Below are 16130 nucleotides of genomic sequence, written 5' to 3'. Positions count from 1 at the left end.
TTAAGAATCTGATACTGTTCGTGTTTATTTACATGCCGTTTTGACAAATACTAGACACTGGTCTGTCAACAAAAATACATTGTATTATTCCTCCTTGCAACATTGACAGACAGAGACTTTATCAAGTGGGTCATATAGATATGGTTTTATGCATCATAAAAGTCATTAAGAGTCTAATAAAGTTGTGGTACCAGTTGTGTTCATGGTATATTCACAAAAGGAGGAATAAGCTTTCTTATTGCAATAAAAACAACTGAGAACCAATCATTTGTAATGTCCACGTCTAAGTGTCCACACCCATAAACTTTCAATTTCCGTTTTGTTCTCTTCACCATCGACCAGAAGAGAATGTCTCTACTTTCTCTTGTATCTACAGGAGAGAGAAAAACAAAGACGACAGTGTAAGACATAAATCTGTACAGAAAATAAACTCGACACATGCTAAATCAAAATCTGTCTGTAAGTCATACAAGTAAAAGTAGCCCTAAGTCAGAATGATGTACTCACCTTGTTTTGGATTTGAAACCACCCCCTTTCTTTGTTGATAGCCCCAGTCTCTTCTTGTCTTCAAATGATGGCCTGATTTTTTTTAAAGAAAGGTTTGGTTTCAAATAAGAGCAGGAACCCAAAAAATCTGCCCACACATCTTGATGCTACAAGTCAATCTTGTCAAAATCGACAAGACCTATTCAATTGAAGACCTATTCAATAGACATTTGTCATGGCAACAGAATGACATAGCAACATTTTCAGGATAGAACCTTACCCAGCTCTGTACTGCTTCAAGGCCTTCTTGCTCGTGTTGGTCAGCTCCTTATCAAACACCGACTTCATTCCAGGTTTTCCACTCTTCTTTGCTGGAGAGGAAAGAGGAAATATAACTCACCAATAGTAGCCTTCTATCACTCAGTGCAAATATATAGTAGATGGGCTTCCATATTCAAATAAATGGGGACTTATCCTATTTCACAGAACAGAAATATTTGATGTGCATGCCTACATAAGGTTAAACGTGAAGTGGAGAGAAGTACTAGTGCATTTGTGAAACCTTGATGTCAAGCTCTCTCTGACTAGTGGCCCATGAGGCAAGTCAACCCACAGTGGAGGACATCTTGGGCAATCTCTCCAGCACTGCAATGCCCCTTCTGCTTTGTTACACACGCGCGCACACACGCACACACACACACACACACACACACACACACACACACACACACACACACCACGCAGATCATCAGGGGCACCTTTTTGGAGCGGCTCATCTTCTGGCATGGCCCGGGCTCGCTTTGGTCTGCGGTCACGCTTGGCGGTCCTCTCGGCGTACATCTGCGACTTCAGGATCTCAAACTGAGCCCTGTCCTCTGCCTGGGGGAGACCAACCGGAGAGGCAGCGGAGAAGACAGAGTTAGAGGGAAAACGCTAACTATCCAAGCAGAGGATGCCACAAAAAGGAGAATCTACAGACAAGAGTGCTTCAAACTGGGCTCTATCTGGTCATTGCTTCCAAGTAATGTGTAAGGAAGCCTACTCTTAGAAAAACAACTCCAACAAGGAAGCATGTTGGCTGCTTGCTTAATCTCTAGGTAATGGTTAGATAGGAGATTCATTCAATTTTAGCCAAATGTTTTAAGACCATTTCCTGTGAACACCCACTTCAATGCTAATACTACATTTTCCGTGACAACACTGCCAAGAGCCATCCAATGCTAACTGGCAGGCACAGCACAGGAAACAAACTCAAGGCCACATTGACATTCTTTACCGTCAGCTCTTTCTTCTTGCCATCTTTCAGAAACTTCTGCCGTTTCTTCGTCCCCCTCAGGGCCAAGTCGAACTCCTGCAGGGCTTTTGTCACTGAGCAAGGGAAAAAAGACGAGAGAGTTCAGGCTGTGCTCTGCACACGCGGGAAATGAAATGGGTCACCCTGACTGTTCAGAGCAACTAGAGAGAGCATAGAAGTAGTTCTGAAGAGTAAATGCCAGCTCCATCACTGTAGCACTGGCTGGGCTCATTACCAATAGCCCCGCTCATCACTCATCCATATTAAGTCCCTACATCACAGCACAAAGGCCACACTTTTCCCCCTTTATATCAAACCGCTTTTTGAGGCTTCACTTCTTCGCTTGAGGAAAAAAGGACAAGGGGTATTTGGGCTCTCCTGAGTGCACCTACCACCCTCAGGCTTATCTGTCCCGCCCCACCCGGCCCCTAAATACTCACTGCGATCGCTCTTCCTTTCCTGGTTGGTTTGGAACCAGGTCCTGGGCATATCGTCAGAGGTCTGGGTCAGCTTCTTCTGGGCGGAGTTGATCTAGGAGCACACAAGGCCACCAAAGCTCAGAAAGCCCCAAAGACAACGCATGAACAATTTGATTTGTTTTTCCTGGACGGACAACAGGCGAGGTGTCAACGGTACCTGTGCCTCTGAGTGGGACATCTCTCGCTCCTCCCTCTCCAGACGCATCACGGCGTACACATCCTTCTCCAGCTTGTCAATCAAATCCCTGAACTTCAGGATCACCTCTGGGAACAGGAATGACAAACTAATGCATCACTATAACCTTCACCACAGAATGTTTACTGCCAGCACATAAATAAGTAACCTGTATAAAGCCTACTCTTTAGATGAGATGATCAATAATGTAAAGAGTTAAGGAAAAACATGAACATACTGCAGCTAATCTTTCTAACTAGGGTACAGTACGTTATATGGAAGGATGTTTGTGAATGTTTAACCTACTTTGTGTAATACGTTTATTGGGAACCAAATTGAAAAGCTTGAAATGTATCTGCAAGTAGGTTTACTAGATTTAGAGCCAAAGCCTGACTCCAAAAGGTAGAAAACATGTTTCTTGTCTTAAATTAAACCAATCTGTGATTTCCAGGAAAGCAGAAGTGTTTAACTGACTCCAGTAAATTCCATGGAAGGGAACACCAGCTACAGATATGACTGAATACTCCAGGCCTGTTCTAGGACGTAGTAAATCAGACACTGCTTCTCACTTCTCATAAGGCATCAACAGTGCACTGATTCATAGTTTCAAATTCAGAGTAGGTCAAGATCTTTGGTATAACACTTTAAGAAAATACAGAGTTCCCACCCATTTTCATTGACAATATTTCAAAACTTTTCAACAATGTTTTTAAGGACATTGAAAGAAATTCCCTGACCTTTCCCAACCTTCAAGTATGCAAACTTGCATAATTTACTTTACAGGTTCGGCCTAATTATTGAATAAAAATGAAACAAGCACTTACATTCCTTTTCTAACAGAATCGTTATAGGCTACGCCAAAGTCGAAACTATCAATGCTGCAGAAAATATGCACGGCGAAACATTATCCATGGAAAAGTACATTATTAATTTCATTATATCTACTGTACATACATTATACATACGGTCCTAAACTTTTTATGAATGAACTAAGTTTCATGACCTTCCAGGATTTCCATGACCATGAGAACCCCTAGAAATATGGGTGCACATGAATTTTGAATTGTGATTTCCTTCCCAAACACACTGAGTTTTGTCGTGACTTTCTTTTTACAAATTTCTCTCGACGCCATGCACTGTAGAATGACTCACATTTCACAGTCTGTCTTTTGCTCTGGTAAGACATGCTGTGCACTGTAGTAATGACAATAGGTGCCTGTCTTGAGACTGAGTCAGGGTGCACGTGACAAAGAAGATGATATAATGTTGCTTCCCTTGTTGCCTGTGTCTCTTCCCCTGACCTTCACTACTCCAGATATCTTGTGGTAGGGATACTAATACCCCCTCCCCTCGCCTCTGACCACTGTCAAACTGTCAAACTGTCAAACTGTCTTCCTGTTTCTTATTCTCAGTGATGCATGTGTAAAGTCCAGCAAATCAGTATGTTCATTACAATCAAATATGCTGTTAGGGGAGAGCAATAGAAAGCTAAGACCACCCTCCATATACTGAACCCCTCCCTGTGTTTTATCATGGGTTAAAATAGTATGCAATTATGTGCTTTTTACCTTCTCTGTGCAGACACACACTACCACATCTCTACAGAGCTGTTCATATGGTGTTGTAAAATAAAACCTCTTTAAGAAATCAGATTTGTTCCTTAGTGCGCAGTTATTAAAAGCTTTTACGCATTGGAAATCTGATTTAGTTCCATCGCCCCTTGAACCTGAGACAGGGGACTTTCCTCCACAGTTACCACTTCCCCGCAGCTGCTCCATTCAGCTCAAAAACCGGACTAGAGCCAAGATGGGCTCCATAAGAGTAGAACTCTTAGACAGCTGCGGCAACAAATGACCACACAGTCACAAATGCTATGCAGTGCTAAACACGACACTGAACACCAAACAGTTTTGTGCTGGTGATTAACACAAATCCAGTACACTGCATTTTGAAGGAAGCGGACTGAAACTATGCATATGCTGACCTATGCTGACCTCTCCATACAGTAACTCGTAGAAAAATGACTCTTTTTCCCTTTGTGTGCTGCACAGTGCCACAGCATTGCATAGGTTACCTTGAGGAAGCACGCGGGCCTTGACGGCCGTTTTGGCCTTCTTGACGATCTCCTTCAGCATTTTCCTCTCTGTCTCGCCCACCAGGGACACGGAGCGGCCCACTTTGCCCGCTCGCGCCGTACGGCCCACCCTGTGCACGTAGTGCTTCACCGTGTTGGGCATCGTGAAGTTAATGACCTGCAGAGAGAAGGAGCTCATCGAATGAAGCACATGTCACAGGCTCAGAGAGTTTTACGAAGTTATGCCAGTGAAACTTTTAGATGATTTGTAGCGGGAAAACTGACCGGCACGCTTTGTCAAACGGCAATATTGAATAATATGTTCGCACTTCTGAACATGACTGCATTTCCTCCATACTAAATTAACAACTAGATTTTTAAGGAGATCCAGCCTCACCTGTGTTATTTAAGGGTAATATTCACAACACTTGCTAATGTTATCTGCTTATAAAATTGATCTCTTGAAGGCAATTCCATTAAAAATAATCATAAATTGCTCTTACCTAACTGAAAGATTAGTGTGGCTCTTTTACACAGCGCATATGGTTAAATGGATGCCTCTGAAGTACTTACTGTTTTGACTCCATCAATGTCAAGACCTCTAGCAGCTACATCTGTGGCCACCAGGATATCAATCTGTTCATCTTTAAACCGCCTGCAAAACACACAAAAAAAGTTTTCACAAGAATGTTCAAACGTTGTGTTATACCAGGATACAGGCTTCTTAAAGTATATTAAAAAAAATACAAAATTTAAACCTGTAATACATGAGGGCTATAAAGCACATGAAGTAAAACAGGTGAGCGCTGTACCTGAGACTCTCCAATCGCTGGGTCTGGGAGAGGTTGCCGTGGAGCTCGCCCACCTTCAGGCCAATGAGGCCCAGCAGGATGTGCATGCGGTGGGCCTGCTTCTTGGTCTGCGTGAATAACATCACATGGTCCTGGAAGGTCCTGGTCAGCAGGGCTATAGATACAGTTGGAACAACAAATTAACATCTCACCTCTGATTGACATCATTCATGTATACAACTCTAATACAATTAGTCTGTTGGAAATGACCACTTTTAATTATGAATTCAAAAGGTGGCAACAACATATTGCATAAAGAGGGAAACTACTTTAGACAGTGTCCCAAGACATCCTTCAGTAAATGCCCAGATTGTGGCGTTAAAACTGGGCATTGGATGTTGTGTAAAGCTGGGTTAAATAAATGGGACCAGAAATCAGGCTTGACTTGGAGGGCATTCAATTCATTTTGAGGATTACTGAACAAACAACATTTAACAATTTTGAACCAAGTGTGTTACTGTAAGCCTCAAGCTCTATGCAAATGTGGGGACAATACTGTTCATCCGTAAGTGCTTAGTCTATGCTAAACACTGAATCCAATAGCAAAAATTCATGGGCTGTGACAGCCTGAGACTTGAGAATGACCACATCTTGTTCTATTACAGTATTACAGGCCTGTCTCACATGATTTCTCTAGGTGCAGTTAAACATTAGAGCTGTCCCATTAATGCTTATCTGACCTTAACGTTTTATTAAGATGATATTTCCATAATAACCACTTTCAGGCTGGCCTGCTTTATAGGCACTGGTCATGTTTGCATTAACCTTAGAGTTTTTTTGGCTGTTTTTGTACCTTTTTCTCCCTCATTAATGAGATTGTCAACACTCCTTACACTGTCTGCACATTGAAAGAGCCAAGTAAAATGTTTGAACAGTAACTGACATTTTACAAATAGATCCCATCATCTATGGAATTTTGCTAAATATCAACATGGCGTTAATAATTGCTTATCAATTTGTAATTGTTGAACAACAATAAGGCTCTTGCTGCAGTATTTCTATGAACTGTTCCTGTTGCACAGGATACAAAGCGACATTTTATAGTTTCTCTATAGTGCCATTCTATTTCATTGAGCATTACCTGAACAGTCAATCAATTTCACACACAAACGATAGTTGAGTCACACTGCCCTCTGTTCATGTCAGCCTGTACAGCTGTTTTGATGGAAATATACATGTTGAAGTTTTTGTTGTTTGAGTATTTTGGGAATGAAATAAAACTGTAATGCCAACATTTGGGAGTAGTGGTGTTATATATGATGAGAAGCTGAAAATGTCAGGTAAGACCTTGAATAGCAACGTCGACCTGCAGCAAAACAGTCTGCTACTATAGCTGAGAGCTGTTTCCAGAGATGTCTCTGGTTGCATTTGTTCCTGCATAGATTAAGTATGCATACGCATTAGACTGTCCTGCCAGGTACATCCAGACTCTGCTGAGCCAGCAGCTTCAGTGATGGGTACAGACTGAAATGCCACTAGGACAGTCATTTTAGCGACTGAGCACCTTAAATAACCAGTGGGGAGAAAAAAAATCATTTAATAGTAGAGTGGGGGTAAAGCACTTCAGGTTTCAGGTTCAGCACTTTCCTTGATTCAGGATTAGTACAGCCATTCTTCTGTGCTTTAAAACAAATACCTCGGTAAAAGTCTATGGATAAAACAGACTAAATGTTTGAGGTAAAATCCAAGCTCTTTGTACGTAAAACAGTCATGGAAATAGCAAATTATGAATACTTTTAGTGCTATAAACTACAAATTCCCACTCATCATTGATGTGAAGCCTCATTAGAACCACTGCACTTAGAATCAAGCAGTCAGTTAAACTTCAGGACGACACACTTTACCATTTGTTAATCATGGTATAGGTGTTGATTTCCAATACAAAGCTTGGAAATAACTAATCCCAAAGGGGAAAGCATGCCACAAACATAAAAGGATGTGACACTTTCAGAAACCTTTCAAAGCACTTACTTGGTTTAGAGGATAACAACGCTTTTTTACCATTTCACTTTTATTTATCTGCCCAGCTACACAAATGATGAGTTACAGTCAGTCAAACTCAAATCTAACTTTTATAATGCAGGCAGTGAGTGAATTCTTTTCTGATAGAAATCAGCTACCGATGAAAATAGTGGCCAGTGCATAAGCCTGTAGTCCAACTGCAAATGTGGGCATTAATGGACTAATGGCATGCCAGTGCAGACCGACACAAAGACAATCTGCAGACAAATCAACGTTTAGTATAACTCACCTGCCACAATGGCCTCCCGGTCGCCTTCTCTCGCGGGCCGAACCCTCACAAACTCTTGCCTGAGGTAGGGCGCCACATCCGTGTTACTGTTCACAAAGATCCTCACTGGCTGCTTCAGGGACACTGTGGCCAGGTCTTTCACCTAGGGTTACACACTTGAGTGAATACCAGAGATGGCTGCAGAACACTTGCTGCCAGAATTCAACAAATGACACTAGAACTGACACTGTTCTTCAGATGGTGAAACATCAAGACATGATTTAAAATCAGCTTGAAAGCACTGAGGAATTATAAAAGTAGCCTGACCGCATTCACTGTGGTCTGAACATGTTCCTTTGGATTTAAATGAGATTACATTGACAGAGACTGGATAAGATAGCAGCTTGAATGAATCCAAATGTGACATCTTGTCCAACCCGCTCGGCAGATGCCATACTGGCACTTCAATGGCATTTAAATGAGAGCACGTACTCTATGTCATCATCTGAACAACTGCTCACTGATTGATGGTAGAAAAAAAACACAAAAGCCTGACAAGCTCTCCTGAACTGCTCAAGTTAAGGCTTTAATCCCAGCGAAAACTAAAACGGGGATACGGTCTTGTTTTAGCCAAGCTAGAGGAATGGTACAATACACAGAAACTGTTTCTGACTTGTTTTGTTTTCTTTTACCTCCACATTTCCAATACGTGTGAAATATAGAATGACAATGTGTCAAAAACATATCTAGATATTAATAAACAAATGGGAAGACCAGGAAAATGTGCAAGGTGTGTATGTTTAGCCAACGTGGGCTCCCTGCTGGATGGCCTGACAAACCTCTTCACTCATGGTGGCTGAGAAGAGCATGGTCTGTCTCTGGTAGGAACACATCCTGATGATCTCCTTCATCTGCTCCTCAAAGTACTCATCCAGCATCCTAGAGAACAGTCACAAAAGAGACACATGAGCACCTTGATCTAGGTGGCGTCACCGTCCTATTTTCAGTGCCTGGCACCTAAATAATTAATCCGGGCACAGGACGGCCTGATGTAGTTACTCAGCATCCGAGTGAAAAGTAACAAAAGCCCGCGCCGATTAAGAGGTCAGGGGAGAGGCAGGGCGGCGTTATCAAGTGCCGTTTTCCAACACCGCGGCACACCGCTATCCGTCTGACCTGTCAGCTTCGTCGAGGATGAGGATCTCGATCTGGCTGAGCTCGAACGAGGGCGTGTTGTGCAAGTGGTCAATCAAGCGGCCTGGTGTGGCGATGAGGACGTCGGGCCCATTGCGCAACGCCGCCTCCTGGGACTTCAGGTCCAAGCCACCTAGAACAAAGAGAGCGGGGAACAATAAGCCAGACCCACTGCTAGCGCCAAGTGTTTTAATTGGTTTTACACAAGTACAATCAATCAGGGTATGGGAAAGGTGACATCAATCGTCAAAGTCAAAGCTTTCCAACCCCCGTTTCAAGCCTGTGTATTTATTAAACCACACCTTATTTTGACATGTTTAACACTTAGAAGAGGCAGCTTCTACGTCTAAATTGTTAAGAGAATATTTACCCATAGAGCAAACAAACAGTAACAATCCCTATGTTGAACAGTCATAAATACAAAGGATTATGAAGAGAAAATTGTCAACAATAGCGAGAGCAAATGATTGATGTCATTCATTACATTACAACTACGAAATCTTTGACAAATTATTCAAGCTCTTAACAAAACCTTGACAATATTTCACTGTGACAAATTTAAGCGAGCCACGTGGAAGTAAAAAGGCCCCCTGAGCTGGATGGATAGTTGCTTACCCACAGCGAGGCAGGTGGCGACAGTGGTGAACTGTGCCAATTGACGTGCCACAGAGTGGACCTGGATGCCCAGCTCTCTGGTTGGCACGAGGACCAGGACACGGGTCACCTGGGCCTGCTTGGGCTTGTACAGGAGTCGCTCCAGAACGGGCAGCATGAATGCTGCCGTCTTACCTGGTGTGGTTGGGGGGGGGGGGGGGGGGGGGGGGGTACAATTAGTTCATTCTAATTAACATCAAATGAGGTGTAAATAAATACAGATCACTGTCCAGTCCAGTGACAATAGCAATCATGTATCAGGTATCCATCCAACAATCAAGTGTCCACCTGCTTCTGTGGCTCATTGATTCAGAATGCAGAATAACCCTGTTGTCCAAAAGCCTTACAAATTCCAATGCAAACATCAAACAATATGCTGACTGTCAGACCACAAATCCTTCAGATTTTCACTGGATACAAATGTTAAACTGCATGTTCAACAGCGGCTTGGCAGCCAACCCTTGGAATGGTTTTCTGAACAGAGAGAGACTGAGCAGCTCTTACCGGTGCCAGTGGCAGCACAGGCACAGATGTCCTTTCCCATCAGCCCAATGGGCACACAGGCCTTCTGGATGGGGGTGGGCTGCTTGAAGCCCATGGTTGTGATGGCCTACAGACAGGGAGTCACATTGTTTAGTTGACATCAGTCAGTTACAAAAGGCAGGCATTTTATTACATTTGTTAACATTTTTCAGGGATGATAACATGCAAACAAAAGGCCTGAAGTGGGCAAATAATATGTTAAAAAAATCAACAGGAATACAGGATTTTTGCACTGTACTATAATCTTGCCCTCAGAGCTTAAGCATAGTGGTAAGTATGGATTTTCATCTTTTGACTGGGAAGACTCTTCGTTGGACTTCTAATGATTCCGGCTACCTGTGTGAGTTGATGAATTTGTGGTACAGTACATTCAACAAGGACATAAACTGTGATCAAGGGACCTGAGGAGGCATACCTTCAGTATGGGTCTGGAGAGGTTCATGTCCTGGAAGGTTAGGCTTTCATCATAGTTGGAGGCATCCTCGAAAAATGTGTCAGAGGACTGTCATAAGCAAGGGGATGAGACAATTAGATCATTACAAGGATTACACGTAGCAACAACTATTGCAGACCAAAACAAATTAACCACACACATAAAAATGTTTTTATAAACATACAATCCTAAATATGTGGTTGTGGCCAAACCCACTTTTTTTTTTTTACAGCTAAAGACATAAGTGACCCACCTCATCTCCTGCCTTCTTCTTGCCTTTGGCAGCCTTCTCCCTCAAAGTATCTACATGGACATAATTCAGAGAATTACAGGCATGTTACCACACAATATGGCCAGCACAAGAACAGTTTATCCTGTATGTGCACAGTTACACATCATAACGATGCCGATTGTTGCTGCATATAGGTAAACAACATTGCTGAACATAGGTAAACAAGTGTCAACTACACATAATGTAGCTTGTGTAATTGTGTTATACTGACTTCTCTCATGTGGCTATGTGAGAGAGACTAGATACAAATATTAAATATAGATTCAATATAAATACAGATATTTCCCACAGTAGTATTTTTTCAAGTATAACACGGCACACAAGCATTCACCTAACAGCTGAATACTGTGAAAGTAATCACCTGCTTTTTTGAGAACCTCTTCGTCTGCTGAGGAGAACTCTTCTTCCTCATAGTCATCCGATGCTTCAGCATCATCTCCAGCATCATCTCCAGCTTCTTCTTTTTCATCAACACCTTCTTCTTTCTCATCGCCATCATCATCATCCTCCTCGTCGTCATCCTCTTCGTCATCTGCATTTTCATCATCCTCATCTTCTTTAATATCACCATCTCCATTCTCCTCTGATTGTTTTGTATCATCAGAGGTCTGTGATGTTTTTCCCCCCTTCAACGCTTTCTCCTGAGAAAGACATGTCAGTGAGTATTTTCATTTATACAGAGGCAAGACTTGGGGGGAAAAGGGGGAAAAAAACTCAATGAAAGGTTACTCACCTCAATTTTCCTCTTTTTGCGCACTTTTTCAATTTTCTCATCAAGGGTGGTAGGTGCTTTCTGAAAGACGATAGACATCAGTGCAAATACTGTGGGTTACTTTACTTTAACTTAAACTGAAGGAACCAAAGTTAAGCATCCTGATGCAACTGACAGACAAAATAGTGACACATATCTGCCAGATACCTACGGGGCTGACACAAGAATGGATACAAACTAACCCTCTTCTTGAGCTGAGCCAGAACGTCTGCCATGGCCCAGTCAGCACTGTAGAGTCCATCTCTTTCTCCAAACTCGAAGCCAGAACTGAACTCATTACTACGTCCTTTCAACGCTTTCTTCTCGCGTCCTAATACAATAGGCTGCTCCTGAGAAAACATGCAGGGAAACAGCGGTTGGCAGACACGTTGGGCAAAAAAAAAAATGGTGTCATGGCATCTCCGACTATGAGTACTGTTCACAGTGAGGACTTGTAAGGGCTCCGCAAACACTTACGAAAACAACACATTATATCTGATAAACAACGTTACTCACAGTTTCCACGTCAGATGCCGAATCGGGATCTTCTGGTATTTCGTCGTCGTCATGGAGGGTACCAATTAGACCAAAGTCTGATAACATTTTGTTTGTGAGGAACGAACGATAAGATGTATAGGGAACTAGTTAAATACCTAGCTGAAGTTAGCTATACCAAGCTTGCTTGGGAGCTAACAAACAACCAACCAGATCTGCAGTTAAATATACCTTTTGTTTTTTAAACGTGTTCACAACTTAAATGCCGACGACAGTAATGCATTTGTAAATCCTACAAGTAAATAAATAATTACATTCACAATACACAACTCAACCTCATTCCAGGTGGCACACGTGTGGAACACTACTGGATCTGGCAGGATGTAGCCAGCGACAATAACGAACGTTTCAATATGGCCGCCATTCGTAATGTTTTCAAAATAAAAGTAGAAACGTATTTATTTATTTTTTTAATTATACAAGGAAGAAAAATTAAGAACAAAAGGGCTCATTTAACGAAATGTACGTGGTACAATAAACGTAAAGATGGGAACATACAGACCAATTTAGAAAAAAGTTTGAAATGCCTTTTTTTTTTTTAATACAACGAGCCTACTAGTCTTGTTGAATTAAAGTAATTTGTTTCTCCAGAAACAATTAAGGGAAAAGACTAATCGCTTTGAACATCTACATGAGGTGAAATGAAATCTTTATAACAAGTACTTTAAGGAAATATATAGATATTGACACCGGAATCATCTTTGTAGGTACCAGGGCATGGTAAGCCCAGCCAAATCACATACAGTATGCCTACAGTAATGGCCTATTGAAGTCATACAAATTGTGTGGCTGATAAAACAACAAGTTGTGCATCCTTGATATGGGGGTGAAATTAAATCCTTGATAATGATAATAAACAACAAAAATCGAAATGTTGTGTAGCCTACCTAATAGGCTACCATCTCATTCCATGGTTATTTGCTAGATGAGTCTGTTAAAATTACAAAATTCGCAGATGCAATATGCATTGTATTCATCTACACTAGTTAGCAGCACGCCAGGCATATGCAGTGTAAAACGTTGAAACATGTCAAACCGGATGTTCAAAACAAAATTGAAGCAGACTTTTACTTTTACGTTTTTCACCGCCATATTGTCGCCAGCTCCACGGATCTACTGCATCTTCGTCTCTTTTTTTTTCTGTACTGCCCTCTATCGCTTCGAAAGACCCAAGGCAAAATATCCTAGCCTGAATGGATTGTTCTTTATCGAAAACGGGTCTCGAGAGCAGCCCTACGAGAAACAACTTGCTCACATTTGTTTCTGACTAGGAAACAAAAGATACCAATAAATCATCGATTTTCCCTACTGTATAAATGGCCCACTGCGACAGTACCGTACAAATAATTTTATGAAACTAAAATTGTAAATGGTCCCCGTTGATAGAAAATGCATTACAAGTCAGACAAACATTGCCTTACAAACGATAACAAGTTTCATAGAGAATTTGCTTCCAACTAATCCTCACTTCATCTACCAAGTTCAAAAGGACTCAATAGTTAAAATCCAAACGTAATTTTAATCTGATAAAAAAAAAACAGCCCAGACAAGTACATGACATCTGCAACAACCCACAACGTAAATCATGTTGGAATGCGAAGAACTCAATTTGGATCAAACAGTAATCATTCTACAATCCTTTCATCAACACCCCTATCCAGAGGGAACACAAAACTGCCATTAGTCATTGCATAAATCAATTCAGTAGTGTGGCAAAAATAAACAGCGCACGTTCAAAACCAATTTGTCCTTCAGACACTTTTATTTAAAAAACAAAAAACAGAAAAATACAAAAAAAGAAAAAACCAAACTATACAACAGCCTCATTCAACATTCCCATTCTCGGCCAAGAAAAACGGCTCATGATGACTTCCTGGTTGATTTAGCTCAAGGTCTGGGGGGACGCATTCCTGGTGGTGGAGGTCCTGAAAGGGAAGGCGACACACGTTTTAAAAACCAACACCTATATATATATATATATATATATATATATAAATAAACACACACACAAAAACAGCAAGTCCAGTGCACTTAAGAGGGGGAATTGCACTTATTTCAGAGTTCATCCAAATTGGGGCTTACCTCTCATGCCAGGGGGAGGGGGCCTCATGCCTGGAGGGGGCATACCCATGGGAGCGCCTCGGCCTGGGGGCATTCCCATTGGAGGGCCCATGGGTGGGCGCATGCCAGGTGGAGGGCCCATCATGCCTATGGACAAAGGGACATCAACCTTTTACTCAAAGTGGGCACATTGACTGCACAGCCCAAGACACTGAACAGTAGACTAGACAGAGAAGCCTCAAAGCTAACATTTCATCGAGGTCAAATAATGGCTAAAATAATAAATATCAGCAGTCAGACTAGTAAAAGCTCTCCTGCTGACAGTGAAATGCCTACCAGGTGGAGGTGCTCCTCTTCCCATTGGTGGTGGGGGTCCTCCTCGGCCAGGTGGATACTGCGTGGGGGCACCTGCAATGCTGGAACCGGCTGCAGCTGCAGCAACTGTACCCCGGCCTTGAGGAGTCATCACCTGAGAAAAAAAGATTTTTTTTTTATTACACCGTAGCCTGGAAAGGAACATAGCTGAAGTGGCAAAAGCAAAAAGGCTGCATAGACACAATCTGAAACTGGAGCACCATCCAGGAAAGGTGCATTAAGCCCTCTGCCCAGTCCTGCAACTACACAGATAACCGGAAGGAGGAGAGAACATGGTTTTATACATCGCATAAACCCTTGCTTACTTGTTGCGATGGGCCACCAACACCTCGAACTGGCCCAGCCAAGCCTGCGGGAGCCTGAGGCATGGGGGCTCCAGCCGGCACACCGCGGCCTGCTGCCCTACCAACACCTGGACCACCAGCCACACCAGCCAGAGGAACACGAGCAATGCCGGTCTGAAAAATAACCAGCTTAGTTTAACATACTGAAGGTCAACAGGACATTTAACTGCAAACAAAAGACTCAGCGATTCACCCGACTTGAAAATGACCAAGCCTAAACAACACTTACATCTTTGGGAGGGGGGCCTTCCACAGTCATTGAGACCAAATTCTCTCCTCTGAGCAACACAAGCCCAAGTACCCTCTTCTCCTCACGTTCTGGCTGTTTTGAGTTCTTGGGCCTGAGAAAAGAAATGCAAGTCTTAGGGACTAAGTGGTCTAAAATGTGATCAACCACAATTGGATACGTCACTTTACACTTACTTTATCTTCCTGAATTCGTCGCAATCGCACAAGATTAGGTTCATGTGTTTGTCGAAAGCTTTGAAAGTTCCAATGAATATCCGTCCGTCTTGCAGTATACACCGCATCCGATAGTCGATGTGCTGCAACATCTTACTGCTTTTACCAACCGTCTGTTAAAAAGAGATTACATTACATTAAGATACATACAAAGGGAATGGTTAGCAGAGTAATACATGGTTTTTGCCCCTCACACCCAGCAAAACATAACGTTAGGTCTTTGTCCACCAAGACAGACATGTAAATACACGTATAAAAGGAGGAAGGCTATGGTAATTTTGCAGCAAGCAAAGCCAAGCTAACGTTACTATCCAACTGCAAAGACCAACTTCTAGGAGGTGATTAAACAAAGAAATGCTACAAGGCTAATGACCAATTACACTACTCCTGCCCAGTTATGTTTAAAGCCTAATTTCATGTTTAAAAAAAAGTTAAGGAATTTAAGTAGTGAGGCTTCAAACAGACAGGCTATCTAAGGAGACGTTAGTGTGTCGTAGCTAGCTGTTAGCAATCTAGCTAATCCGAATTCAGAACATTAACCCAATTTCTTCTAAACAGGTCCTGTAAATACGTTACAGGCCACTCTAAACCTAATCAATTTTGAAGAATCGTAGAATCTTACCATGGTTGCGGTTCTGATGGTTCCGATTTAGGTCGGATTACACCAAAGAAATCTAAAAATTGACCCGCGAAGAGAAATACGCCGGGTCCGCCTTTATCGTTGAACAAGCGGAAGTGATGGTCTGACAAATCAGGTTCGACGAGAAACTTGCCCCGGATACTTTGTTCCATTCGTGTTTTCCAATAATCACCCAAAAGAAATCTCCTGCAAACTAACTACACTACAGTAGCCTATGAGCAACATTTGAACTATCTT

The 16130-nt window shown here is 42.2% G+C and overlaps 2 protein-coding genes across 2 annotated transcripts; both read right to left on the bottom strand.

The window, feature by feature from the left end:
- Positions 1–7: 7 nt before the first annotated feature.
- ddx27 (DEAD (Asp-Glu-Ala-Asp) box polypeptide 27) lies at positions 8–12346 on the bottom strand. The gene is made up of 21 exons (XM_012824942.3): positions 11973–12346; positions 11660–11806; positions 11439–11498; positions 11067–11346; positions 10667–10716; positions 10396–10482; positions 9942–10047; positions 9399–9572; positions 8766–8916; positions 8429–8528; positions 7611–7752; positions 5321–5474; positions 5082–5163; positions 4509–4686; positions 2417–2523; positions 2221–2311; positions 1763–1854; positions 1245–1365; positions 767–857; positions 508–579; positions 8–370 (listed from the first exon to the last, which is right to left on the bottom strand). The coding sequence occupies exons 1-21, from the start codon at positions 12057–12059 to the stop codon at positions 355–357; spliced, it is 2388 nt and encodes a 795-aa protein (XP_012680396.2). The 5' UTR covers positions 12060–12346; the 3' UTR covers positions 8–354.
- A 1164-nt stretch (positions 12347–13510) lies between these two features.
- On the bottom strand, positions 13511–16007 carry snrpb (small nuclear ribonucleoprotein polypeptides B and B1). Its single transcript, XM_012824943.3, has 7 exons — positions 15876–16007; positions 15215–15366; positions 15021–15132; positions 14753–14905; positions 14409–14541; positions 14094–14219; positions 13511–13936 (listed from the first exon to the last, which is right to left on the bottom strand). The coding sequence occupies exons 1-7, from the start codon at positions 15876–15878 to the stop codon at positions 13899–13901; spliced, it is 717 nt and encodes a 238-aa protein (XP_012680397.1). The 5' UTR covers positions 15879–16007; the 3' UTR covers positions 13511–13898.
- Between the last annotated feature and the right edge of the window lie 123 nt (positions 16008–16130).

This window comes from Clupea harengus, chromosome 5 (genome assembly GCF_900700415.2).
Source record: "Clupea harengus chromosome 5, Ch_v2.0.2, whole genome shotgun sequence".
NCBI classification, from domain to species: Eukaryota; Metazoa; Chordata; class Actinopteri; order Clupeiformes; family Clupeidae; genus Clupea; species Clupea harengus.
The sequence above is the reverse complement of the archived record's forward strand: the minus strand, read 5'-3'. Positions and strand labels throughout refer to the sequence as shown.

Excerpts from the sequence above, each read along its gene's own strand:
- snrpb (XM_012824943.3), bottom strand. Across the intron at positions 15,133-15,214 it reads GACGAATTCAGGAAGATAAA|GCCCAAGAACTCAAAACAGC; the intron begins GTAAGTGTAAAG and ends TTCTTTTCTCAG. Across the intron at positions 14,542-14,752 it reads TTGGTGGCCCATCGCAACAA|GTGATGACTCCTCAAGGCCG; the intron begins GTAAGCAAGGGT and ends TTTTTTTCTCAG.
- ddx27 (XM_012824942.3), bottom strand. The coding sequence starts at position 12,059 with ATGTTATCAGACTTTGGTCTAATTGGTACCCTCCATGACGACGACGAA. Across the intron at positions 10,483-10,666 it reads AGAAGAAGGCAGGAGATGAG|TCCTCTGACACATTTTTCGA; the intron begins GTGGGTCACTTA and ends TGCTTATGACAG. Across the intron at positions 5,475-7,610 it reads CCGGGAGGCCATTGTGGCAG|CCCTGCTGACCAGGACCTTC; the intron begins GTGAGTTATACT and ends CTGTATCTATAG.